The sequence below is a fragment of the Taudactylus pleione genome, unplaced genomic scaffold (genome assembly GCF_031769625.1).
Source record: "Taudactylus pleione unplaced genomic scaffold, aTauple2 ptg002219l, whole genome shotgun sequence".
NCBI classification, from domain to species: Eukaryota; Metazoa; Chordata; class Amphibia; order Anura; family Myobatrachidae; genus Taudactylus; species Taudactylus pleione.
In genome coordinates this window covers 184,618-210,786 of record NW_028286612.1, presented here as the reverse complement: position 1 = coordinate 210,786, position 26,169 = coordinate 184,618, and the positions used below count along the sequence as shown (strand labels likewise).

The window sequence follows — 26,169 nt, the reverse complement described above, 5'->3', positions numbered from 1 at the left end:
ACCTCCCCAGTCATGTCCCTGTATTATTACTATAGATATAAGTGATGTCACTATGACACTCCCAGATCCCCTCACCTCCCCAGTCATGTCCCTGTATTATTACTATAGATATAATAGTCATACTGACCACAAACTGTAAAACTGTTTTGCAATGAGGTATTTTTATGTGTTACCTAATATTTTAGGAAATTGTATTTTGAAGGTGGCAGCTTTGGAAGGAAACGTAGATGTCCTTCCCTGGCCAGGTAACCGCCCAGATGCAAATCCAATGACAATCTTTGGGCAAAGGAAAAACTCAAGATGACGACCACCACCAAGACTGGACTCAAAGAAGAACTTATCCGAATATGGCGTAGGGACAAAGACATCAAGAGAAATGGTGACACTCTCAGCAACAATAGCCAAACCGTATCCAAATTATTATAAACAAGAGACTTTTATAAAAAATATTAAACATTTTATAGAAAAAGTGTTACTTTGTTTTAAATAATTTGCACACCTCTGTATATACTGTACATGTCGATTCGTCATATGAGAACGCAAAATAATTTAACAACAAAGTGTTGTCTGTGGCCTCGTCCCATCTGATATGCAGCACAGCAGATGGGAAGAGGCGACCAATTCATAAAATGATGAACTGGGTGGATTAGGGGATACACGTTATACACTGGTCATTGCGATCCATGGCAGAACCGCAAGATAGGCCGATACATCATATAGTATGTTCCAACCAAAGACTGAGGTCGAAAGCTGGGATCACCATCCTGACCATCGGTGATCGATGGTCACAATGGTGGATGGCGCTGGGCCTCCGGCCAGCTGAGTAAGCCAGCTTACGAGCCCAGGACACTGCGTTGATCAATGCAGATCCTGGGCTGGCCACTCCCAAGAAAAGGGGCGGACAGGCCCCCGTTTCCGGTAACGGCAGCCAACCCCACCCCCGCACCGGCCTTTAAATGCCTCTGCCTGTCAATCAGGCAGAGGTATTCAAGGGTCTGCGTGCGATTACGCAGAATCCATTCTGCACACTCACAGAATGGGTCCTGCGCACGTGCAGATTCACGATAATCGGGAATCTGTGATCAGCAGTGCACGCAAGTCAGGCCCAATGGAGAATCTGCTACATAGATAAAATATCAATGATCTTATCGGGAACAGAACCAAAAAAGATAAACAGGAACTTATAGCAGACCCTCCATCATTTATAAAGGGAAACCTGTCACATTTCTGGGGGGATACATAATACTTTCTTGTAAAACACAATTATAGGAGATCTCACACACTCCTTATAGCATATATACTTTTAATTCAAGAAATTCACAACAGCTTTTGCTAAACAATAGAAACTAATGCAGCGAACAGTGTTTTAATCACTTAGGGATAGGATTTACTAAAGGTCCATTTTATTTGATTTTGATCTATTTTAAAATCGATCAACATTTACTGACAGACAATGTTTGATTTGGTTTTTAAGAATTAGTGAATATGTGATTTAGCCGCAGAAACACAACATTGATGTTGACTTATTTCGATTGAACAAAATCGATTAAAGTCAACCTTTAGTAAATGTACCCTTTAGATTTCCTTACTTTTATCTTATTTTGCCAAGCAAAATTTGTCATTAAAGGTTATATTTTAGATAACAGAGGATACCAAATCCATAAGAGAGAGAGATTTTATATTATATATATATAGATAGATAGAGAGAGATACACACACATATATACACACACAAAGGTATTGCATTTGATGAAAAATCTATTCTAGGTAATAATTAAAAGGCCTCTTCCTCCTTTCTTGGATCAGTTAAATTAGGCCCAAGGAGAGACAGAGAGGAAAAAATAAAAGGAATCCCTACCCAACAAGTCCCAGACACCACGCAGGCGTCACAGACAGAAAAGACGGTGTCACAACAGGCACCCAGAACATACAACAACATAACATATATCAGCACTGGGAGGGCGCCCAGTGTCCACCAATCAGAGAAAGGGATTTTACTGGTGATTTTTGTACTTACCAGTTAAATTCCTCTTTCCCACTTCCACTGGGGGACACTGGGGACATCCCAAAGCAGTCCTTACAGGAAGGAATGTGCTGAAGCAGCACGGAACACCTTCAAACCTCACATCCTTAGACGCAAAGGTGTCAAACCAATAGAATTTGGCAAAAAGATTACATGGAAGACCAGGTGGCCCTCCGGCACAGATGATCTGCCGAGGCCCCATGGTGCGCAGCGCAAAAAGCACCTAGCCACCGAATGAGCCATAACCCTGGATGGAACTGGCTGGCATCCAGCACTGTAAGCTTGTCGAGTAACAGCACGAAGCTAACAAGTAACCGTACACTTCGAAGCCATCCAACCACTCTTGCGAATCATATAGGACAAACAAGTTGTCTGTCTTACGAATTTCAGAGGTGCATGAACATAGGACTGAAGGGCACTGACCACATCCAAAGCCTCACTCTCAATGGAAGAACCGTCACTGGACAAAACTGGAACCACGATCAGGTGGTTTATGTGGAACTGAGTAAGAAGGCAGGCCGTGTACGAAGCACCACTCTATCGTCATGAAACACTAGAAAAGGAGAATGACCCTCCTAGCCAAGACAATGGCAAAGAGACAGTCTTCAACGTGACACACTTGAGATTGACTAAAGCCAGAGGCTCAAAAAGAGCTGACTACAAGAAATAGAGGGCCAAACTGACTAAATCAAGGCCTGGGAGGCCATAATCTTTTCCTGAGGTAGAAAGACCCTCTTCAAGGTGGCGTCAAAGAGCATGCTCAGGAAAATAATCCTCAACGATGGGACAAGCCTGGACTTGATAATCCAACCATGCATCAGATGAGGTTATTGAGATACAAGACAATGGTACCAGCCAGCGAGCAGAGGAGCCACCATGACCATCTCCTTCGTGAAGGCCTAAGGGGTGCTTGAGGGGCCAAAGGATAGACCCGTAAATCTGTTCCTCACATAGCATCCACATGTAATTCCACTATTTCCACCACATGGGTGGACGTGTGGAACAGCACGCATAACCTGACCCGCATGATGCCATAACATAAGTGCAGGGGATCCTGGGAAAAAGAGAGGCAGACGGAAGAGTCTGCCTCTCCAGCACAAAACGGCCAAACATAGAAGGTAAGTGTACAAGGGGGTGTGTACTAATGTGTGTGTGTAAATGTACACACACCCACACAATACCAATCATAGTTTTAGAACTCTAATTTTATCAGCTTTTACTGAAATGTTCACAATTTAATGTCTCAATGCACTCTGAAATTAAAGCATATAATAATGTAAAAATGAATCTGTCCAGGTATAAATCTACTATCATTTGGGAAGTTTCTTTCCATCTCCGCAGCAGAACCTCCCACAGATGTGCTGCATTATGTAGGTGACTTTGCTTTCAACCTTCTGTCCAGTTTATCCCAAACCAGCTGAATGGGGTATCACAGGGTGATTCTGCGTCTGCAGATCCTGGTCTTGATACTCCCGGAAAAAATAGGGGTGACACGCCCGTTTCTAAACACAGGCCGTCCCCGCTATGCCCCGTAAATGCCTCTGCCTGTTAATGAGGCCATTCCATGATTTGACGCCTACCAACTTTTTCTTTTAATGGAAGGTAGCCCTGACATAGCTTGGAGGTATATATTGGGTCATCATTTTGTTGTAGGATGAAGGCAGGACCAATTAGGCATAGACCGGAGGGTGTTGCTTGGGGCAGCATGATGCCATGGTAGCCTTTTGGCCCAGGGTGCCAGTTATTCTGAGTCACCCACTTTGGATCCAGCGTAAGAGCCCCAGACCATCAGGTTCCTCCTCCATGTTTGACAGTTGGTGTAACACACAGAGGAACCGTCCTTTCACCTATTTGTTGCCATAAAAAAATCCCTGGCTGACGAATACAAAAGATTTCACTTTTTGATTCATCAGTCCATAAGACCTTCATCCAGTCTTCAGTTGCCCACTGGTGGTGCCTCAGGGCCTAGGCAAAACTCTGTTACTTATTCTGCCCTCTTACCAATGGAAGCTTGAAGTCTTCTCTGCATAGCGGAGGCATGCCAAATTCCACCAGTGATAAGCTGGGCTCGTAGCCGTTGTCCTGTGAGCCGCCTATCGCCCAAGCTGTTGATTCTCAGAAACTGGTCTTTTGATTCGGTTGTGGCTTTGGGTTCGGCCAGACCTCTTCCTGCCAGAGTTTCCTCCAATCTCCAAGTGCCTGATGGGGCAGGAAGCTGTACTCACTGACACCCGCAATTTTCCCAACAACGCTTCAATAACACGGTTGTAACATTGGGTTTGCAACCAACACAAGTTGGTGCAACGATAGGAATTTTTTGCATCAACTTTCAAGGCTTAATTTACTTCTACTTTTTAGTTATTGCTAACTTAAGTTTTTTTTATCCTCTAGCACAGGGGTGGGCAATAAGCATCCCTCCAGCTGCTGTAAAACTACAAATCCCAGCATGCCCTGCCAGTTTTTTTGGCCATGCTAAAACTGTTACAGGGCATGCTATGTGTAGTTTTACAGCAGCTGAGGGCAGCCTGCCTATTGCCCACCTCTGCTCTAGCAGTTACCGCTTGTCAGGACAGGGGACTCTGGATTTCCCGGGTGAGGTCTAGGTACCTGCTCACTAACAACTCGGGAGGTTTGGTGTTGAGAGGGACGGATATAGCACTTCCTCCTAGGTATGTAAGTTAACAGGTGTAAGCGGCAGGACAGTATTGTAGAGAGCGGCGCACTGGAGTAAAAACCTGGGACGTGTACTGGATGGTAGCAAAACTGTAGTGGGACCAGAGTATAGCAACAGGAGCCGGAGTGATATTGGATTAAGCAAATAGAGCCCAAATGGGACCGGATTTAGCAACTGAAGCCGGAGTAGGACCGGATTTAGCAACTGGAACTGGAGTGATATTGGATTAAGCAATAGGAGCCCAAATGGGACCAGACTTTCGCAACTGGAGCCCGAGTGGGACCAGACTTTAGCAACTAGAGCCAGAGTGAAACCAGACTTTAGCAACTGGAGCCAGAGTGGAACCAGACTTTTAGCAACTTGAGCCGAAGTGGAATTAGATTTAGCAACTGGAGCTGGATTGGGACTGGACTTTATCGCTGGAGTAGGCAAGGAGACTATAGCTAACTAGCCAGGTAGCTGGAGCCTTGGACGTCTAACAGCGATGAAGCTCAGATACTGAGCGCTGTCAGTGGAAGATCTTTATACCATGTGTCTCTCAGAGACAGGCTGATGCGGTCAGGTGGACAGCAGCCTGGCTGCCATTGGAGAAAGCGTTCAGCTGACCACGACAAACATGGCGACGGCCGGTATCCGGTTTTGAGACCAATACCACGTTGGAAGCCCGACAGCAAGACACTCAGCTGGCTGGGACTGACATGGCGGCGCCAACTGTCCAGAGCTGGCGGGGACGCAGCCAGGAGCTCCGGGCCTCTGAGCCCACCACCACGCTGAGGAACCGTCAGCTGCACACTTTGGGAACCTTCAGACTGGGACCACCGCCAAAACAAAGCAGCACAACCCTGAGGTTAAGCAAGATTCCTAAAACTGCTTACCATTGTACCATTTTTGGTTATTCACTAAGTATCTTGAGTAAGGTCCACGCACAGGACTGAAACGTCGATGCTATGACTTTTATTGGTATGTGATAAAGGAGTGCTTTTAAGAAAACTGGTAATTGCACCCCATGTGGGGTCTCCCACCACCCGCTAGGTCTAGTCTACTGGTGAGAAGCCCTCGCTCCCTGGAGTTACAGACAAATCACCTCTGTCCTCCTGAGCTGGGTGGTCTTCTAGGCAGTAATATGATGCTTCTCCTTATTAGCGTTGCCAATGAGCTTAAATTTCATATCTAGCAGAAGGATGGGCGCGTTTCCAACCAGAGTCCTTCCAAGTTCATGTCAACACATACCCATACCATGCATCATACAACATGTAACAACATAGGCAGCTGTCATGCTAGTATACAGCTGGTCTCATTTATAACATTATTACACAAATTATTAGTACTGCTCATACAAACATTACTATTAAGATTTATTAATTACACACGTGTTTGTGAAAAGGGAGGATCAAGGTAAATGTCACATGTGGTGGTGCACCGGGAGGGTTATGGGTAATGTCACAAGTGGTGGTGCACAGGGAGGATAATGGGAAATGTCACATGTGGTGGTGCACCAGGGGGGTTATAGGAAATGTTTCATCTGCTGGTGCACAAGTAGGGTTATGGGTGATTTCCCATGTGGTGGTGAATCGGGAAAGTTATGGGTAAAGTCACATGTGCTAGTGCACCGAGAAGATCATGGGTAATGTCACATGAGGTGTGGCAGATGGAGGATCATGGGTAATGTCACACAAGGTCTCTCCCTTTAGTCAGTGATTAAATCACTATGGTGACCTCCCTTATAATAATATATTTGAGATGCACCAGAGAGTGTGTGGAGGAGACTGGTCAGATCTCTGGGCTGGTAACACACAGTGACATGATGTGACGGGGAGAGCAGGAGTAAAATAGGGGCTGATGGCTCCTGATGTATGAGATACACCAGAGAGTGTGGGGAGGAGACTGGTCAGATCTCTGGGCTGGTAACACACAGTGACATGATGTGAGGGGGAGAGCAGGAGTAAAATAGGGGCTGATGGCTCCTAATGTATGAGATACACCAGAGAGTGTGGGGAGGAGACTGGTCAGATCTCTGGGCTGGTAACACACAGTGACATGATGTGAGGGGGAGAGCAGGAGTATAATAGGGGCTGACGGCTCCTGATGTATGAGATACACCAGAGAGTGTGGGGAGGAGACTGGTCAGATCTCTAGGCTGGTAACACACAGTGACATGATGTGAGGGGGAGAGCAGGAGTATAATAGGGGCTGATGGCTCCTGATGTATGAGATACACCAGAGAGTGTGGGGAGGAGACTGGTCAGATCTCTAGGCTGGTAACACACAGTGACATGATGTGAGGGGGAGAGCAGGAGTATAATAGGGGCTGATGGCTCCTGATGTATGAGATACACCAGAGAGTGTGGGGAGGAGACTGGTCAGATCTCTGGGCTGGTAACACACAGTGACATGATGTGAGGGGGAGAGCAGGAGTATAATAGGGGCTGATGGCTCCTGATGTATGAGATACACCAGAGAGTGTAGGGAGGAGACTGGTCAGATCTCTGGGCTAGTAACACACAGTGACATGATGTGAGGGGGAGAGCAGGAGTATAATAGAGACTGATGGCTACTGATGTATTACATACATCTTTTCTGTAATAAGTGTTAGTTACTCACCAGTGCTGATATCTGCAGGGATTGTCTCCTCCTTACACTGCTGATCACCCCTCACATTTGTCTCCTCTTCCTCTATATCTTCTTCCTTTACAGTTGTCACATATGTCTCTTCTCCCTCTATATCTTCTAACTTAATTAAAGTCAGGTATTCACCCTAAATAATCAAGAGCAATAAAAAAAAATCAAATAATCATAGTTTTTTCTAACAGAGTATACAGCATAATATCAGTATATAAGACACACACAGCTTCTGAACAGATCATATAGTGACAGTAACTTTAGTATATTGGTGAGACCCGAAATCGCACCTACCTGATCCTCCTGTGGGATCCTGTGATTCTCCTCTGTACAATCCTGGGCATAAAGAGGACGGGGACATCTCTCTGGGGTATTTCTGTTTTTGGGTCCATCTGTAGGAGACACACAGTGACTGAGTACATTGTATATATGTGATTATCAGGTGATGTGTGTATATAGTAGGGATGTGCAGGCTCGGTTCTACTCGGTTCCGTTCGGTTCTTTTTACCGAATCTTATTGGCTATCCAAAACTCGTGACAGCTGAAACCCAATAAGATCCGGTAAAAAGAACCGAACGGAACAGAGTAGAACCGAGCCTGCACATCCCTAGTATATAGGAGGCCCCAATACCTGCTCTCCCCTGTACAATAATGACAGTCTCATCTTACCCAGTGATGTGAGGGGCTGGTGATTCTCCATCATCACGTCCTTGTACAGACCCCTGTATTCCTCTATATACTCCCCCTCCTGCATGGAGATATAGACAGTGACATCCTGACACCTTAAAGGAACCTGACACACATGATACAGTCATCACCCAGACACATCCCCTGGTGTTACTGTATAATGTCCCATTCCCAGCAGTCACCTCTCCAGTCATCACCCAGACACATCCCCTGGTGTTACTGTATAAAGTCCCATTCCCAGTAGTCACCTCTCCGGTCATCACCCAGACACATCCCCTGGTGTTACTGTAAAATGTCCCATTCCTAGCAGTCACCTCTCCGGTCATCACCCAGACACATCCCCCGGTGTTACTGTATACTGTCCTATTCCCAGCAGTCACCTCTCCAGTCATCACCCAGACACATCCCCTGGTGTTACTGTATAATGTCCCATTCCCAGCAGTCACCTCTCCAGTCATCACCGAGACAACTCCCCTGATATAACTGTATAATGTCCCCTTCCCAGCAGTCACCTCTCAGTCATCACCCAGACACATCCCCTGGTGTTACTGTATAATGTCCTATTCCCAGCTGTCACCTCTCCAGTCCTCACCCAGACATAACCCCTGGTGATACTGTAAAATGTCCCATTCCCAGCAGTCACCACTCCGGTCATCACCCAGACACATCCCCCGTTGCTACTGTATACTGTCCCTTTCCCAGCAGTCACCTCTCCAGTCATCACCCAGACACATCCCCTGGTGTTACTGTATAATGTCCCAATCCCAGCAGTCACCTCTCCGGTCATCACCCAGACACATCCCCTGGTGTTACTGTATAATGTCCTATTCCCAGCAGTCACCACTCCAGTCATCACCCAGACACATCCCTAGTCACCTCTCCGGTCATCACCCAGACACATCCCCTGGTGTTACTGTATAATGTCCCATTCCTAGCAGTCACCTCTCCAGTCATCACCCAGACACATCCCTCGTCACCTCTCCGGTCATCACTCAGACACATCCCCTGGTGTTACTGTATAATGTCCCATTCCCACCAGTCACCTCTCCAGTCATCACCCAGACAGATCCCCTGGTGTTACTGTATAATGTCCCATTCCTAGCAGTCACCTCCCCAGTCATCACCCAGACACATCCCAGGTGTTACTGTATAATGTCCCATTCCCAGCAGTCATCTCTCCAGTCATCACCCAGACACATCTCCAGGTGTTACTGTATAATGTCCCTTTCCCAGCAGTCACCTCTGCAGTCATCACACAGACACAAACCCTGGTATTACTGTATAATGTCCCATTCCGGTCATCACCCAGAAACTTCCCCTGGTGTTACTGTACGATGTCCCTTTCCCAGCAGTCACCTCTCCGGTCATCACCCAGACACATCCACTGGTGTTACTGTATAATGTCCCATTCCCAGAGCGCCCTGCCCTCACAGCCTGCGGGTGCCGTTCTCACCCGCGGGACGCAGTGTCCCGCGGGTGGAGAAACATACGGTGTCCCGGTCACCGCCGGAGAATAGACGCCGGTCGCATGCGCCCAGCATCTATTCTCCCTTTCTGCAGCGCTTGGGGGCTGCCCGGCATGTCTGTAAGCGCCGGGCACGCCCCCAAGTATGACGACAAGGGGACGCGTCTTATAAACACGCCTCCTTTTCATGACCACGCCCCCTTTTCGGGCGCGCCGAAGCAGCGCCCATAGGGTTGCCCTCTCTAGCTCCGGCAACCACCTGCCTGCCGCCGGAGCTAGAGTGTAGACTACTATTCCCAGCAGTCACCTACCCAGACACATCCCCTGATGTTACTGTATAATGTCCCATTCCAAGCAGTCATCACCCAGACACATCCCCTGGTGTTACTGTATAATGTCCCATTCCCAGCAGTCACCTCTCCAGTCATCACCGAGACACATCCCCTGGTGTTACTGTATAATGTCCCATTCCCAGCAGTCACCTCATCGGTCATCACCCAGACACATCTACCGGTGTTACTGTATAATGTCCAATTCCCAGCAGTCACCTCTCCGGTCATCACGCAGACACATCCCCTGGTGTTACTGTATAATGTCCAATTCCCAGCAATCACCTCTCCGGTCATCACACAGACACATCCCCTGGTGTTACTGTATAATGTCCCAATCCCAGCAGTCACCTCTCCGGTCATCACGCAGACACATCCCCTGGTGTTACTGTATAATGTCCTATTCCCAGCAGTCACGTCTCCAGTCATCACCCAGACACATGCCTAGTCACCTCTCCGGTCATCACCCAGACACATCACCTGGTGTTACTGTATGATGTCCCATTCCCAGCTGTCACCTCTCCAGTCCTCACCCAGACATATTCCCTGGTGTTACTGTATAATGTCCTATTCCCAGCAGTCACCTCTCCGGTCATCACCTAGACACATCCCCCGGAGTTCCTGTATAATGTCCCATTCCCAGCAGTCACCTCATCGGTCATCACCCAGACACATTCCCCGGAGTTACTGTATAATGTCCCATTCCCAGCAGTCACCTCTCCAGTCATCACCCAGACACATCCCCTGGTGTTACAGTATGATGTCCCATTCCCAGCAGTCACCTCTCCAGTCATCACCCAGACATATCCCCTGGTGTTACTGTATAATGTCCCATTCCTAGCAGTCATCACCCAGACACATCCCCTGGTGTTACTGTATAATGTCCCATTCCCAGCAGTCATCACCCAGACACATCCCTGGTGTTACTGTATAATGTCCCATTCCCAGCAGTCACCTCTGCAGTCATCAGCCAGACACATCCCCTGGTGTTACTGTATAATGTCCTATTCCCAGCAGTCACCTCTCCGGTCATCAGTCAGACACATCCCCTGGTGTTACTGTATAATGTCTCATTCCCAGCAGTCACCTCTCAAGTCATCACCCAGACACATCCCCTGGTGTTACTGTATAATGTCCCATTCCTAGCAGTCACCTCTGCAGTCATCACCCAGATACATCCCCTGGTGTTACTGTATAATGTCCCATTCCCAGCAGTCACCTCTCCGCTCATCACCCAGACACATCCCAGGTGTTACTGTATAATTTCCCATTCCCAGCAGTCAACTCTCCAGTCATCACCCAGACACATCCCCTGGTGTTACTGTATAATGTCCCATTCCCAGCAGTCACCTCTCCGGTCATCACCCAGACACATCCCCTGGTGTTACTGTATAATGTCCTATTCCTAGCAGTCACCTCTCCAGTCATCACACAGACATATCCCCTGGTGTTACTGTATAATGTCCCATTCCTAGCAGTCACCTCTCCAGTCATCACACAGACATATCCCCTGGTGTTACTGTATAATGTCCCATTCCCAGCAGTCACCTCTGCAGTCATCACCCAGACACATCCCCTGGTGTTACTGTATAATGTCCCATTCCCAGCAGTCACCTCTCCAGTCATCACCCAGATACATCCCCTGGTGTTACTGTATAATGTCCCGTTCCCAGCAGTCACCTCTCCAGTCATCACCCAGACACATCCCCTGGTGTTACTGTATAATGTCCCATTCCTAGCAGTCACCTCTCCAGTCATCACCCAGACACATCCCTAGTCACCTCTCCGGTCATCACCCAGACACATCCCCTGGTGTTACTGTATAATGTCCCAATCCCAGCAGACACCTCTCTGGTCATCACGCAGACACATCCCCTGGTGTTACTGTATAATGTCCTATTCCCAGCAGTCACGTCTCCAGTCATCACCCAGACACATCCCCTGGTGGTACTGTATAATGTCCTATTCCCAGCAGTCACCTCTCCGGTCATCACCCAGACACATCCCCTGGTGTTACTGTATGATGTCAAATTCCCAGCAGTCACCTCTCTGGTCATCACCCAGACATAACCCCTGGTGATACTGTAAAATGTCCCATTCCTAGCAGTCACCTCTCCAGTCATCACCCAGACACATCCCCTGGTGTTAATGTATAATGTCCCAATCCCAGCAGTCACCTCTCCGGTCATCACCCAGACACATCCCCTGGTGTTACTGTATAATGTCCTATTCCCAGCAGTCACCACTCCAGTCATCACCCAGACACATCCCCTGGTGTTACTGTATAATGTCCCATTCCTAGCAGTCACCTCTCCAGTCATCACCCAGACACATCCCTCGTCACCTCTCCGGTCATCACTCAGACACATCCCCTGCTGTTACTGTATAATGTCCCATTCCCACCAGTCACCACCCAGACACATCCCAGGTGTTACAGTATAATGTCCCATTCCCAGCAGTCATCTCTCCAGTCATCACCCAGACACATCCCCTGGTGTTACTGTATAAAGTCCCATTCCCAGCAGTCACCTCTCCGGCCATCACCCAGAAACATCCCCTGGTGTTACTGTATAATGTCCCATTCCTAGCAGTCACCTCCCCAGTCATCACCCAGACACATCCCCTGGTGTTACTGTATAATGTCCCATTCCCAGCAGTCACCTCTGCAGTCATCACCCAGACACATCCCCTGGTGTTACTTTATAATGTCCCATTCCCATCAGTCACCTCTCCGGTCATCACCCAGAAACATCCCCTGGTGTTACTGTACGATGTCCCTTTCCCAGCAGTCACCTCTCCGGTCATCACCCAGACACATCCACTGGTGTTACTGTATAATGTCCCATTCCCAGAGCGCCCTGCCCTCACAGCCTGCGGGTGCCGTTCTCACCCGCGGGACGCAGTGTCCCGCGGGTGGAGAAACATACGGTGTCCCGGTCACTGCCGGAGAATAGACGCCGGTCGCATGCGCCCAGCATCTATTCTACCTTTCTGCAGCGCTTGGTGGCTGCCCGGCATGTCTGTAAGCGCCGGGCACGCCCCCAAGTATGACGACAAGGGGACGCGTCTTATAAACACGCCTCCTTTTCATGACCACGCCCCATTTTCGGCGCGCCGAAGCAGCGCCCATAGGGTTGCCCTCTCTAGCTCCGGCGACCTGCCTGCCGCCGGAGCTAGAGTGTAGACTACTATTCCCAGCAGTCACCTACCCAGACACATCCCCTGGTGTTACTGTATAATGTCCTATTCCCAGCAGTCACGTCTCCAGTCATCACCCAGACACATCCCCTGGTGTTACTGTATAATGTCCCAATCCCAGCAGTCACCTCTCCGGTCATCACGCAGACACATCCCCTGGTGTTACTGTATAATGTCCTATTCCCAGCAGTCAAGTCTCCAGTCATCACCCAGACACATCCCCTGGTGTTACTGTATAATGTCCCAATCCCAGCAGTCACCTCTCCGGTCATCACGCAGACACATCCCCTGGTGTTACTGTATAATGTCCTATTCCCAGCAGTCACGTCTCCAGTCATCACCCAGACACATCCCCTGGTGTTACTGTATGTCGTCTCTTTCCCAGCAGTCACCTCTCTGGACATCACCCAGACACACTCCCTGGTGTTACTGTATGATGTCCCATTCCCAGCAGTCACCTCTGCAGTCATCACCCAGACACATCCCCTGGTGTTACTGTATAATGTCCCGTTCCCAGCAGTCACCTCTCCAGTCATCACCCAGACACATCCCCTGGTGTTACTGTATAATGTCCCATTCCTAGCAGTCACCTCTCCAGTCATCACCCAGACACATCCCTAGTCACCTCTCCGGTCATCACCCAGACACATCCCCTGGTGTTACTGTATAATGTCCCAATCCCAGCAGACACCTCTCTGGTCATCACGCAGACACATCCCCTGGTGTTACTGTATAATGTCCTATTCCCAGCAGTCACGTCTCCAGTCATCACCCAGACACATCCCCTGGTGTTACTGTATAATGTCCTATTCCCAGCAGTCACCTCTCCGGTCATCACCCAGACACATCCCCTGGTGTTACTGTATGATGTCAAATTCCCAGCAGTCACCTCTCTGGTCATCACCCAGACATAACCCCTGGTGATACTGTAAAATGTCCCATTCCTAGCAGTCACCTCTCCAGTCATCACCCAGACACATCCCCTGGTGTTAATGTATAATGTCCCAATCCCAGCAGTCACCTCTCCGGTCATCACCCAGACACATCCCCTGGTGTTACTGTATAATGTCCTATTCCCAGCAGTCACCACTCCAGTCATCACCCAGACACATCCCTAGTCACCTCTCCGGTCATCACCCAGACACATCCCCTGGTGTTACTGTATAATGTCCCATTCCTAGCAGTCACCTCTCCAGTCATCACCCAGACACATCCCCTGGTGTTACAGTATAATGTCCCATTCCCAGCAGTCACCTCTCCAGTCATCACCCAGATACATCCCCTGGTGTTACTGTATAATGTCCCATTCCCAGCAGTCATCTCTCCAGTCATCACCCAGACACATCCCCTGGTGTTACTGTATAATGTCCCATTGCCAGCAGTCCCCTCTGCAGTCATCACCCAGACACATCCCCTGGTGTTACTGTATAAAGTCCCATTCCCAGCAGTCACCTCTCCGGCCATCACCCAGAAACATCCCCTGGTGTTACTGTACGATGTCCCTTTCCCAGCAGTCACCTCTCCGGTCATCACCCAGACACATCCACTGGTGTTACTGTATAATGTCCCATTCCCAGAGCGCCCTGCCCTCACAGCCTGCGGGTGCCGTTCTCACCCGCGGGACGCAGTGTCCCGCGGGTGGAGAAACATACGGTGTCCCGGTCACTGCCGGAGAATAGACGCCGGTCGCATGCGCCCAGCATCTATTCTACCTTTCTGCAGCGCTTGGTGGCTGCCCGGCATGTCTGTAAGCGCCGGGCACGCCCCCAAGTATGACGACAAGGGGACGCGTCTTATAAACACGCCTCCTTTTCATGACCACGCCCCATTTTCGGCGCGCCGAAGCAGCGCCCATAGGGTTGCCCTCTCTAGCTCCGGCGACCTGCCTGCCGCCGGAGCTAGAGTGTAGACTACTATTCCCAGCAGTCACCTACCCAGACACATCCCCTGGTGTTACTGTATAATGTCCTATTCCCAGCAGTCACGTCTCCAGTCATCACCCAGACACATCCCCTGGTGTTACTGTATAATGTCCCAATCCCAGCAGTCACCTCTCCGGTCATCACGCAGACACATCCCCTGGTGTTACTGTATAATGTCCTATTCCCAGCAGTCAAGTCTCCAGTCATCACCCAGACACATCCCTCGTCACCTCTCCGGTCATCACCCAGACACATCCCCTGGTGTTACTGTATAATGTCCCAATCCCAGCAGTCACCTCTCCGGTCATCACGCAGACACATCCCCTGGTGTTACTGTATAATGTCCTATTCCCAGCAGTCACGTCTCCAGTCATCACCCAGACACATCCCCTGGTGTTACTGTATGATGTCTCTTTCCCAGCAGTCACCTCTCTGGACATCACCCAGACACACTCCCTGGTGTTACTGTATGATGTCCCATTCCCAGCTGTCACCTCTCCAGTCCTCACCCAGACATATCCCCTGGTGTTACTGTATAATGTCCCATTCCAAGCAGTCACCTCTCCAGTCATCACCCAGACACATCCCTGGTGTTACTGTATAATGTCCCATTCCCAGCAGTCACCTCTGCAGTCATCAGCCAGATACATCCCCTGGTGTTACTGTATAATGTCCTATTCCCAGCAGTCACCTCTCCAGTCATCACCCAGACACATCCCTCGTCACCTCTCCGGTCATCACTCAGACACATCCCCTGCTGTTACAGTATAATGTCCCATTCCCAGCAGTCACCTCTCCGGTCATCAGTCAGACACATCCCCTGGTGTTACTGTATAATGTCTCATTCCCAGCAGTCACCTCTCCAGTCATCACCCAGACACATCCCTCGTCACCTCTCCAGTCATCACCCAGACACATCCCCTGGTGTTACTGTATAATGTCCTATTCCCAGCAGTCACCTCTCCAGTCATCACCCAGACACATCCCTCGTCACCTCTCCGGTCATCACTCAGACACATCCCCTGCTGTTACTGTATAATGTCCCATTCCCAGCAGTCACCTCTCCAGTCATCACCCAGACAGATCCCCTGGTGTTACTGTATAATGTCCCATTCCTAGCAGTCACCTCCCCAGTCATCACCCAGATACATCCCCTGGTGTTACTGTATAATGTCCCATTCCCAGCAGTCATCTCTCCAGTCATCACCCAGACACATCCCCTGGTGTTACTGTATAATGTCCCATTGCCAGCAGTCCCCTCTGCAGTCATCACCCAGACACATCCCCTGGTGTTACTGTATAAAGTCCCATTCCCAGCAGTCACCTCTCCGGCCATCACCCAGAAACATCCCCTGGTGTTACTGTACGATGTCCCTTTCCCAGCAGTCACCTCTCCGGTCATCACCCAGACACATCCACTGGTGTTACTGTATAATGTCCCATTCCCAGAGCGCCCTGCCCTCACAGCCTGCGGGTGCCGTTCTCACCCGCGGGACGCAGTGTCCCGCGGGTGGAGAAACATACGGTGTCCCGGTCACTGCCGGAGAATAGACGCCGGTCGCATGCGCCCAGCATCTATTCTACCTTTCTGCAGCGCTTGGTGGCTGCCCGGCATGTCTGTAAGCGCCGGGCACGCCCCCAAGTATGACGACAAGGGGACGCGTCTTATAAACACGCCTCCTTTTCATGACCACGCCCCATTTTCGGCGCGCCGAAGCAGCGCCCATAGGGTTGCCCTCTCTAGCTCCGGCGACCTGCCTGCCGCCGGAGCTAGAGTGTAGACTACTATTCCCAGCAGTCACCTACCCAGACACATCCCCTGGTGTTACTGTATAATGTCCTATTCCCAGCAGTCACGTCTCCAGTCATCACCCAGACACATCCCCTGGTGTTACTGTATAATGTCCCAATCCCAGCAGTCACCTCTCCGGTCATCACGCAGACACATCCCCTGGTGTTACTGTATAATGTCCTATTCCCAGCAGTCAAGTCTCCAGTCATCACCCAGACACATCCCTCGTCACCTCTCCGGTCATCACCCAGACACATCCCCTGGTGTTACTGTATAATGTCCCAATCCCAGCAGTCACCTCTCCGGTCATCACGCAGACACATCCCCTGGTGTTACTGTATAATGTCCTATTCCCAGCAGTCACGTCTCCAGTCATCACCCAGACACATCCCCTGGTGTTACTGTATGATGTCTCTTTCCCAGCAGTCACCTCTCTGGACATCACCCAGACACACTCCCTGGTGTTACTGTATGATGTCCCATTCCCAGCTGTCACCTCTCCAGTCCTCACCCAGACATATCCCCTGGTGTTACTGTATAATGTCCCATTCCAAGCAGTCACCTCTCCAGTCATCACCCAGACACATCCCTGGTGTTACTGTATAATGTCCCATTCCCAGCAGTCACCTCTGCAGTCATCAGCCAGATACATCCCCTGGTGTTACTGTATAATGTCCTATTCCCAGCAGTCACCTCTCCAGTCATCACCCAGACACATCCCTCGTCACCTCTCCGGTCATCACTCAGACACATCCCCTGCTGTTACAGTATAATGTCCCATTCCCAGCAGTCACCTCTCCGGTCATCAGTCAGACACATCCCCTGGTGTTACTGTATAATGTCTCATTCCCAGCAGTCACCTCTCCAGTCATCACCCAGACACATCCCTCGTCACCTCTCCAGTCATCACCCAGACACATCCCCTGGTGTTACTGTATAATGTCCTATTCCCAGCAGTCACCTCTCCAGTCATCACCCAGACACATCCCTCGTCACCTCTCCGGTCATCACTCAGACACATCCCCTGCTGTTACTGTATAATGTCCCATTCCCAGCAGTCACCTCTCCGGTCATCAGTCAGACACATCCCCTGGTGTTACTGTATAATGTCTCATTCCCAGCAGTCACCTCTCCAGTCATCACCCAGACACATCCCTCGTCACCTCTCCAGTCATCACCCAGACACATCCCCTGGTGTTACTGTATAATGTCCTATTCCCAGCAGTCACCTCTCCAGTCATCACCCAGACACATCCCCTGGTGTTACTGTATAATGTCCCATTCCTAGCAGTCACCTCCCCAGTCATCACCCAGACACATCCCAGGTGTTACAGTATAATGTCCCATTCCCAGCAGTCATCTCTCCAGTCATCACCCAGACACATCCCATGGTGTTACTGTATAATGTCCCATTGCCAGCAGTCACCTCTGCAGTCATCACCCAGACACATCCCCTGGTGTTACTGTATAATGTCCCATTCCCAGCAGTCACCTCTGCAGTCATCACCCAGACACATCCCCTGGTGTTACTTTATAATGTCCCATTCCCATCAGTCACCTCTCCGGTCATCACCCAGAAACATCCCCTGGTGTTACTGTACGATGTCCCTTTCCCAGCAGTCACCTCTCCAGTCATCACCCAGACACATCCCCTGGTGTTACTGTATAATGTCCCCTTCCCAGAAGTCACCTCTCCGGTCATCACCCAGACACATCCACTGGTGTTACTGTATAATGTCCCATTCCCAGAGCGCCCTGCCCTCACAGCCTGCGGGTGCCGTTCTCACCCGCGGGACGCAGTGTCCCGCGGGTGGAGAAACATACGGTGTCCCGGTCACTGCCGGAGAATAGACGCCGGTCGCATGCGCCCAGCATCTATTCTACCTTTCTGCAGCGCTTGGTGGCTGCCCGGCATGTCTGTAAGCGCCGGGCACGCCCCCAAGTATGACGACAAGGGGACGCGTCTTATAAACACGCCTCCTTTTCATGACCACGCCCCATTTTCGGCGCGCCGAAGCAGCGCCCATAGGGTTGCACTCTCTAGCTCCGGCGACCTGCCTGCCGCCGGAGCTAGAGTGTAGACTACTATTCCCAGCAGTCACCTACCCAGACACATCCCCTGGTGTTACTGTATAATGTCCTATTCCCAGCAGTCACGTCTCCAGTCATCACCCAGACACATCCCCTGGTGTTACTGTATAATGTCCCAATCCCAGCAGTCACCTCTCCGGTCATCACGCAGACACATCCCCTGGTGTTACTGTATAATGTCCTATTCCCAGCAGTCAAGTCTCCAGTCATCACCCAGACACATCCCTCGTCACCTCTCCGGTCATCACCCAGACACATCCCCTGGTGTTACTGTATATTGTCCCAATCCCAGCAGTCACCTCTCCGGTCATCACGCAGACACATCCCCTGGTGTTACTGTATAATGTCCTATTCCCAGCAGTCACGTCTCCAGTCATCACCCAGACACATCCCCTGGTGTTACTGTATGATGTCTCTTTCCCAGCAGTCACCTCTCTGGACATCACCCAGACACACTCCCTGGTGTTACTGTATATTGTCCCATTCCCAGCTGTCACCTCTCCAGTCCTCACCCAGACATATCCCCTGGTGTTACTGTATAATGTCCCATTCCAAGCAGTCACCTCTCCAGTCATCACCCAGACACATCCCCTGGTGTTACTGTATATTGTCCCATTCCCAGCTGTCACCTCTCCAGTCCTCTCCCAGACATATCCCCTGGTGTTACTGTATAATGTCCCATTCCAAGCAGTCACCTCTCCAGTCATCACCCAGACACATCCCCTGGTGTTACTGTATAATGTCCTATTCCCAGCAGTCACCTCTCCAGTCATCACCCAGACACATCCCTAGTCACCTCTCCGGTCATCACCCAGATACATCTCCTGGTGTTACTGTATAATGTCCCTTCCCAGCAGTCACCTCTCAAGTCATCACCCAGACACATCCCCTGGTGTTACTGTATAATGTCCTATTCCCAGCAGGCACCTACCCAGTCATCACCCAGACACATCCCCTGGTGTTACTGTACGATGTCCCATTCCCAGCAGTCACCTCTCCAGTCCTCAGCCAGACATATCCCCTAGTGTTACTTAATAATCTCCCATTCCAAGCAGTCACCTCTCCGTTCATGACCCAGACACATCCCCTGGTGTTACTGTATAATGTCCCATTCCCCGCAGTCACCTCTCCGGTCATGACCCAGACACATCCCCTGGAGTTACTGTATAATGTCCAATTCCCAGCAGTCACCTCTCCAGTCATCACCCAGACACATCCCCTGGTGTTTCTGTATAATGTCCCATTCCCAGCAGTCACCTCTCCAGTCATCACCCAGACACATCCCCTGGTGTTACTGTATAATGTCCCATTCCTAGCAGTCATCACCCAGACACATCCCCTGGTGTTAATGTATAATGTCCCATTCCCAGCAGTCACCTCTCCGCTCATCACCCAGACACACCCCCTGGTGTTACTGTATAATGTCCCATTCCCAGCAGTCACCTCTCCAGTCATCACCCAGACACATCCCCTGGTGTTACTGTACAATGTCCCATTCCCAGCAGTCTCCTCCCCAGTCATCACCCAGACACATCCCCTGGTGTTACTGTATAATGTCCCATTCCCAGCAGTCACCTCTCCGGTCATCAGTCAGACACATCCCCCATTGCTACTGTATACTGTCCCTTTCCCAGCAGTCACCTCTCCGGTCATCACCTAGACACATCCCACGGTGTTACTGTATAATGTCCCATTCCCAGCAGTCACCTCTCCGGTCATCACCCAGACACATCCCCCGGTGTTACTGTATAATGTCCAATTCCCAGTAATCATCTCTCCAGTCATCACCCAGACACATCCCAGGTGTTACTGTATAATGTCCTATTCCCAGCAGTCACCTCTCCAGTCATCACCCAGATACATCCCCTGGTGTTACTGTATAATGTCCCATTCCCAGCAGTCACCATTCCGGTCATCGCCCAGACACATCCCCCGGTGTTACTGTATAATGTCCCATTCCCAGCAGTCACCATTCCGGTCATCACCCAGACACATCCCCTGGTGTAACTGTATAATGTCCCATTCCCAGCAGTCACCTCCCAGTCATCACCCAGACACATCCCCTGGTGTTACTATATATAATATCCCATTCCCAGCAGTCACCTCTCCATTCATCACCCAGACACATCCCTGGTGTTACTGTATAATGTCTGATTCCCAGCAGTAACCTCTCCAGTCATCACCCAGACACATCCCCTGGTGTTACTGTATAATGTCCCATTCCCAGCAGTCACCTCTGCAGTCATCACCCAGACACATCCCCGGGTGTTACTGTATAATGTCCCATTCCCAGCAGTCACCTTTCCAGTCATCACCCAGACACATCCCTGGTGTTACTGTATAATGTCCTATTCCAAGCAGTCACCTCTCCGCTCATCACCCAGACACAGCCCCGATGTTACTGTATAATGTCCCTTCCCAGCAGTCACCTCTCCGCTCATCACCCAGACACATCCACTGGTGTTACTGTATAATGTCCCATTCCCAGCAGTCACCTCTCCAGTCATCACCCAGACACATCCCCTGGTGTTACTGTATAATGTCCCATTCCCAGCAGTCACCACCCAGACACATCCCCGATGTTACTGTATAATGTCCCATTCCCAGCAGTCACCTCTCCGCTCATCACCCAGACACATCCCCTGGTGTAACTGTATAATGTCCCATTCCCAGCAGTCACCTCCCAGTCATCACCCAGACACATCCCCTGGTGTTACTATATATAATATCCCATTCCCAGCAGTCACCTCTCCATTCATCACCCAGACACATCCCCTGGTGTTACTGTATAATGTCCCATTCCCAGCAGTAACCTCTCCAGTCATCACCCAGACACATCCCCTGGTGTTACTGTATAATGTCCCATTCCCAGCAGTCACCACCCAGACACATCCCCGATGTTACTGTATAATGTCCCATTCCCAGCAGTCACCTCTCCGCTCATCACCCAGACACATCCCCTGGTGTTACTGTATAATGTCCCATTCCCAGCAGTCACCTCTCCAGTCACCACCCAGACACATCCCCGATGTTACTGTATAATGTCCCATTCCCAGCAGTCACCTCTCCAGTCATCACCCAGACACATCCCCTGGTGTTACTGTATAATGTCCAATTCCCAGTAATCATCTCTCCAGTCATCACCCAGACACATCCCCTGGTGTTACTGTATAATGTCCCATTCCCAGCAGTCACCTCTCCAGTCATCACCCAGACACATCCACTGGTGTTACTGTATAATGTCCCATTCCCAGCAGTCACCTCTCCAGTCATTACCCAGACACATCCCCTGGTGTTACTGTATAATGTCCTATTCCCAGCAGTCACCTCTCCGCTCATCACCCAGACACATCCCCTGGTGTTACTGTATAATGTCCCATTCCCAGCAGTCACCTCTCCAGTCATCATCCAGACACATCCCCTGGTGTTACTGTATAATGTCCCATTCCCAGCAGTCACCTTTCCAGTCATCACCCAGACACATCCCCTGGTGTTACTGTATAATGTCCCATTCCCAGCAGTCACCACCCAGACACATCCCCGATGTTACTGTATAATGTCCCATTCCCAGCAGTCACCTCTCCGCTCATCACCCAGACACATCCCTTGGTGTTACTGTATAATGTCCCATTCCCAGCAGTCACCTCTCCAGTCATCACCCAGACACATCCCAGGTGTTACTGTATAATGTCCCATTCCCAGCAGTCACCTCTCCAGTCATCACCCAGACATATCCCCTGGTGTTACTGTATAATGTCCCATTCCCAGCAGTCACCTCTCCAGTCATCATCCAGACACATCCCCTGATGTTACTGTATAATGTCCCATTCCCAGCAGTCACCACCCAGACACATCCCCCGATGTTACTGTATAATGTCCCATTCCCAGCAGTCACCTCTCCAGTCATCATCCAGACACATCCCCTGGTGTTACTGTATAATGTCCTATTCCCAGCAGTCACCTCTCCAGTCATCACCCAGACATATCCCCTGGTGTTACTGTATAATGTCCCATTCCCAGCAGTCACCTCTCCAGTCATCATCCAGACACATCCCCTGATGTTACTGTATAATGTCCCATTCCCAGCAGTCACCACCCAGACACATCCCCCGATGTTACTGTATAATGTCCCATTCCCAGCAGTCACCTTTCCAGTCATCACCCAGACACATCCCCTGGTGTTACTGTATAATGTCCTATTCCCAGCAGTCACCTCTCCGCTCATCACCCAGACACATCCCCTGGTGTTACTGTATAATGTCCCATTCCCAGCAGTCACCTCTCCAGTCATCACCCAGACACATCCCCTGGTGTTACTGTATAATGTCCTATTCCCAGCAGTCACCTCCCCAGTCATCACCCAGACACATCCCCTGATGTTACTGTATAATGTCCCATTCCCAGCAGTCACCTCTCCAGTCATCACCCAGACACATCCCCTGGTGTTAATGTATAATGTCCAATTCCCAGTAATCATCTCTCCGCTCATCACCCAGACACATCCCCTGGTGTTACTGTATAATGTCCCATTCCCAGCAGTCACCTCTCCAGTCATCACTCAGACACATCCCCTGGTGTTACTGTATAATGTCCCATTCCCAGCAGTCACCTCTCCAGTCATCACCCAGACACATCCCCTGGTGTTACTGTATAATGTCCATTCCCAGCAGTCACCTCTCCAGTCATCACCCAGACACATCCCCCGATGTTACTGTATAATGTCCCATTCCCAGCAGTCACCTCTCCAGTCATCATCCAGACACATCCCCTGGTGTTACTGTATAATGTCCTATTCCCAGCAGTCACCTCTCCAGTCATCACCCAGACACATCCCCTGGTGTTACTGTATAATGTCCATTCCCAGCAGTCACCTCTCCAGTCATCACCCAGACACATCCCCTGGTGTTACTGTATAATGTCCCATTCCCAGCAGTCACCTCTCCAGTCATCACCCAGACACATCCCCCGGTGTTACTGTATAATGTCCCATTCCCAGCAGTCACCTCTCCAATCAGCAGCTGAATGATCTTGTTGGTGAGATCCAGGATCTCCTGGTAATTGCGTCTCTCCCAGGTATCAGTGAGTGAGGTGGAGGACGCTGGGTCCTGCTCAGTCCTCCTGACACACGGGGATGTGTTCCTCAGTACTGTGTAATCCTGTGTATTGGGATAGAGAACAATAACATGTAAAGGTCACAAGAAGAAGTGGTGTATAGTAGGTAAATGTGAGAAATACAGAAGATGAGTCTATATTACCACCTGCACCCTGTTATAGCTGAATTAGAAGCCGTATGATCAGAATGGTGAGACAAGTAACTATATGGACGCTTATAGTGTGAAGGTACAAATAATGCATAGTGTATAGTCCTGTGATTGGCTGCAATGATTTGTACAACGTCTCGGTGTGACGAGGAGGACGATCGGCGCCATGTTACATAATGACGTGAGATAACACCCTGGGGAAGAGCGATGCTGTTACTATAGTGACAGAGAGGTGTCCTAGGCCGGGGTAATCCTTACACCATCTATGACCAGTGCAATCAGTATACACCAGGGGGCGCTCATAGAGAAACACCCGCACAGGGTAATAACGTATCGCCCTAATGGCTGCCGTGCTGAGTGACTGTGTAGCTGATGTTTGGGTGGAGATAGTAAGAACCAGACGTATGACGTCACTGTATGGCGATTCTGGTGTCATCTGCCGATGATGAGTGTAATAATAACTAGTAAGGGCGAAGACGATATATAGCTCCCCGACAGCACCTTACACCTATACCAATATCCACAGGCCATGGCCGCCCCTATACCTATCCCCACTGGACATGGCCGCCCCTATACCTATCCCTACTGGCCATGGCCGCCCCTATACCTATCCCCACACAGGACATGGCCGCACCTATACCTATCCCCACACAGGACATGGCCGCACCTATACCTATCCCCACACAGGACATGGCCGCACCTATACCTATCCCCACACAGGACATGGCCGCACCTATACCTATCCCCACACAGGACATGGCCGCACCTATACCTATCCCCACACAGGACATGGCCGCACCTATACCTATCCCCACACAGGACATGGCCGCACCTATACCTATCCCCACACAGGACATGGCCGCCCCTATATCCCCACACAAGCCAAGGCCGCCAATATACCTATCCCCACAGGCCATGGTCGTCCCTGTACCTATATATCCCCACAGGCCATGGCCGCCCTTATACCTATATATCCCCACAGGCCATGGCCGCCCCTATACCTATATATCCCCACAGGCCATGGCCGCCCCTGTACCTAAATATCCCCACAGGCCATGGCCGCCCCTGTACCTATATATCCCCACAGGCCATGGCCGCCCCTGTACCTATATATCCCCACAGGCCATGGCCGCCCCTGTACCTATATATTCCCCCCACAGGCCATGGCCGCCCCTGTACCTATATATTCCCCCCACAGGCCATGGCCGCCCCTGTACCTATATATTCCCCCCACAGGCCATGGCCGCCCCTGTACCTATATATTCCCCCCACAGGCCATGGCCGCCCCTGTACCTATATATCCCCACAGGCCATGGCCGCCCCTGTACCTATATATCCCCACAGGCCATGGCCGCCCCTGTACCTATATATCCCCACAGGCCATGGCCGCCCCTGTACCTATATATCCCCACAGGCCATGGTCGCTCCTGTACCTATATATCCCCAAAGGCCATGGCCGCCCCTATACCTATATATATATCCCCACAGGCAATGGCCGCCCCTATACCTATATATCCCCCCCACAGGCCATGGCCGCCCCTATACCTATATATCCCCCCCACAGGCCATGGCCGCCCCTATACCTATATATATATCCCCACAGGCAATGGCCGCCCCTATACCTATATATCCCCCCCACAGGCCATGGCCGCCCCTATACCTATATATTCCCCCCACAGGCCATGGCCGCCCCTATACCTATATCCCCACAGGCCATGGCCGCCCCTGTACCTATATCCCCACAGGCCATGGCCGCCCCTGTACCTATATCCCCACAGGCCATGGCCGCCCCTGTACCTATATATCCCCCCACAGGCCATGGCCGCCCATATACCTATATATATATATACACACAGGCCATGGCCGCCCCTATACCGATATATATATATACACACAGGCCATGGTCGCCCCTGTACCTATATAACCCCACAGGCCATGGCCGCCCCTATACCTATATATATCCCCACAGGCCAAGGCCGCCCCTGTACCTATATCCCCACAGGCCATGGCCGCCCCTATACCTATATCCCCACAGGCCATGGCCGCCCCTATACCTATATCCCCACAGGCCATGGCCGCCCCTGTACCTATATATCCCCACAGGCCAT

The 26,169-nt window shown here is 50.5% G+C and overlaps 1 protein-coding gene across 2 annotated transcripts in view; it reads right to left on the bottom strand.

The window, feature by feature from the left end:
- LOC148431498 (uncharacterized) overlaps positions 1-26,169 on the bottom strand; it is a 56,168-nt gene that overhangs the window by 14,605 nt on the left and 15,394 nt on the right. Inside the window, exons 2-5 of one of the 2 annotated variants that reach the window (XM_088465986.1) lie at positions 23,804-23,956; positions 7,986-8,064; positions 7,611-7,708; positions 7,299-7,452 (exon numbers count right to left, since the gene is read on the bottom strand). In XM_088465986.1, coding sequence (XP_088322112.1) covers positions 7,299-7,452; positions 7,611-7,708; positions 7,986-8,019 — 286 coding nt within the window. In that variant the 5' untranslated portion in view covers positions 8,020-8,064; positions 23,804-23,956. Of the gene's footprint in view, positions 1-7,298; positions 7,453-7,610; positions 7,709-7,985; positions 8,084-23,803; positions 23,957-26,169 lie in introns of those variants that run through there. The other variant, XM_088465985.1, reaches the window with a different exon arrangement.